Raw genomic sequence first — 1,588 nt, 5'->3', positions numbered from 1 at the left:
CAAGCTCCGCAGCCACCGCCGCGACCAGAAGTGGCACGACAAGCAGTACAAGAAGGCCCACCTGGGCACGGCGCTGAAGGCCAACCCCTTCGGGGGCGCCTCCCACGCCAAGGGCATCGTCCTGGAGAAAGTGTGGGTAGAGCTGGGCGCCTGCCCGCGTCCCCCCTGCTGCCTGTCTGCCAGCATGACCAGCGTGGTGTGTTTTTCCGGGTGGCCGTGCTGAAAGGCGTTTTCTTCCTCATACACGTGCCACTCGAAAAGCTCTGCTTACGTGGAAGCAAAGGGATGAAAATACCGTGTAACTCAGCTGAGGATTTGGGGGCGGGGGTGGGTTTTGTGTGTCAAAGATCCCATCTGCTTGTGCTCCGGCCTTTCTTTGTTTTTTTTTTCCCCCTTTCATAATTTATAAGCTTCCCTGGGACACCGCCAGAACTCCAAGGTGTTTCTCTTCTCCCCACCCCCTCCGCATTTTTAGTTCCTGCATTAGTATGTGTCGCTAGGGGATTAATTTTCAGTTTTTACTAAACTTAAAAACTGGGCTTTTATATATCGAGTACCTCTAAATGAATAACTAATACTAATTACAGATACAACTTGCCCTTAGTACAGAGTAATACAGTAATTTGTGGTGGTGTCATGAATATCTGCTAGTTCATCAGACTGGTTTTTGCTAATGTGTTTCCCATGTGCTTCCATTTTAGTGGAGTAGAAGCTAAACAGCCCAACTCTGCCATCAGGAAATGTGTTAGAGTCCAGCTGATTAAGAACGGCAAAAAAATAACAGCTTTTGTTCCCAATGATGGCTGCCTGAACTTCATTGAGGTAACTTCCAAGAAGCGATCTATAAAAAGTTCTGTATCAAAGGAAATACAGAATTGAAGGATCCAGGGGATGGTTAGACGGGTTTGTGGTGTTCTGCACCACGTGCATCTGAAAGCTGCAGCAGCAGATGAAAAATGCGAGAGGTCTCTGTACTTTCCCCGCTCTTAGCAGAGCCAGTTCTCAGCTGTGCTCCTGCAAGCGAGGTGATGCTGTCTAGGTTTCCTTTTTCCAAGACGCTGAAGGGGTAGCAGCCCTTCATTATTAAGTCTGTCTGTAGTCGCCTTCAGTGTTTCTACCCTTTTCTTCAGATTTGAGCCACCGCCTAGGCTTTCTAATGTTACCCAGTTCAGAAGTGTGCACAGGTTTAATGTTTATTGCTTGGTAACTACCTGGTCTTTCGTTGCAGGAAAACGATGAAGTCCTGGTTGCTGGTTTCGGCCGGAAGGGTCACGCTGTTGGTGACATTCCTGGAGTTCGCTTCAAGGTTGTCAAAGTAGCCAATGTTTCTCTGTTGGCCTTGTACAAGGGCAAGAAGGAGAGACCAAGATCATAAATTTAGATCAGTTTGCCAAGGTCAATAAAATTTTTGATTGAAAAAACTTCTACGCTTCTTATTTAAGGCTTATGATTTTTTTTAATGTGTATCTGCAGGTGACGTACCTCAGAGACATGGGGGCGTGCTGTCTTCTTTCGTGTTGGGAGCTGGCTTTTCCTTCTCTAGGAAACGCTTTGCTGCTGAATGACAAGAAGAGAGCCAGGGCATCTT

At 47.2% G+C, this 1,588-nt stretch overlaps 1 protein-coding gene across 1 annotated transcript in view; it reads left to right on the top strand.

The window, feature by feature from the left end:
• RPS23 (ribosomal protein S23) overlaps positions 1-1,425 on the top strand; it is a 3,232-nt gene extending 1,807 nt beyond the window's left edge. Inside the window, exons 2-4 of the mRNA XM_035896616.1 lie at positions 5-132; positions 702-822; positions 1,229-1,425. Of these exons, the coding sequence (XP_035752509.1) occupies positions 5-132; positions 702-822; positions 1,229-1,375 (396 nt within the window). The 3' untranslated portion in view covers positions 1,376-1,425. The remainder of the gene's footprint in view (positions 1-4; positions 133-701; positions 823-1,228) is intronic.
• The last annotated feature ends 163 nt before the right edge of the window (positions 1,426-1,588 follow it).

This window comes from Egretta garzetta, unplaced genomic scaffold (assembly GCF_000687185.1).
Source record: "Egretta garzetta isolate BGI_Z169 unplaced genomic scaffold, ASM68718v1 scaffold136, whole genome shotgun sequence".
Taxonomy (NCBI): Eukaryota; Metazoa; Chordata; class Aves; order Pelecaniformes; family Ardeidae; genus Egretta; species Egretta garzetta.
Note: the sequence above shows the minus strand (reverse complement) of the source record. Positions and strands in the feature narration are given on the sequence as shown.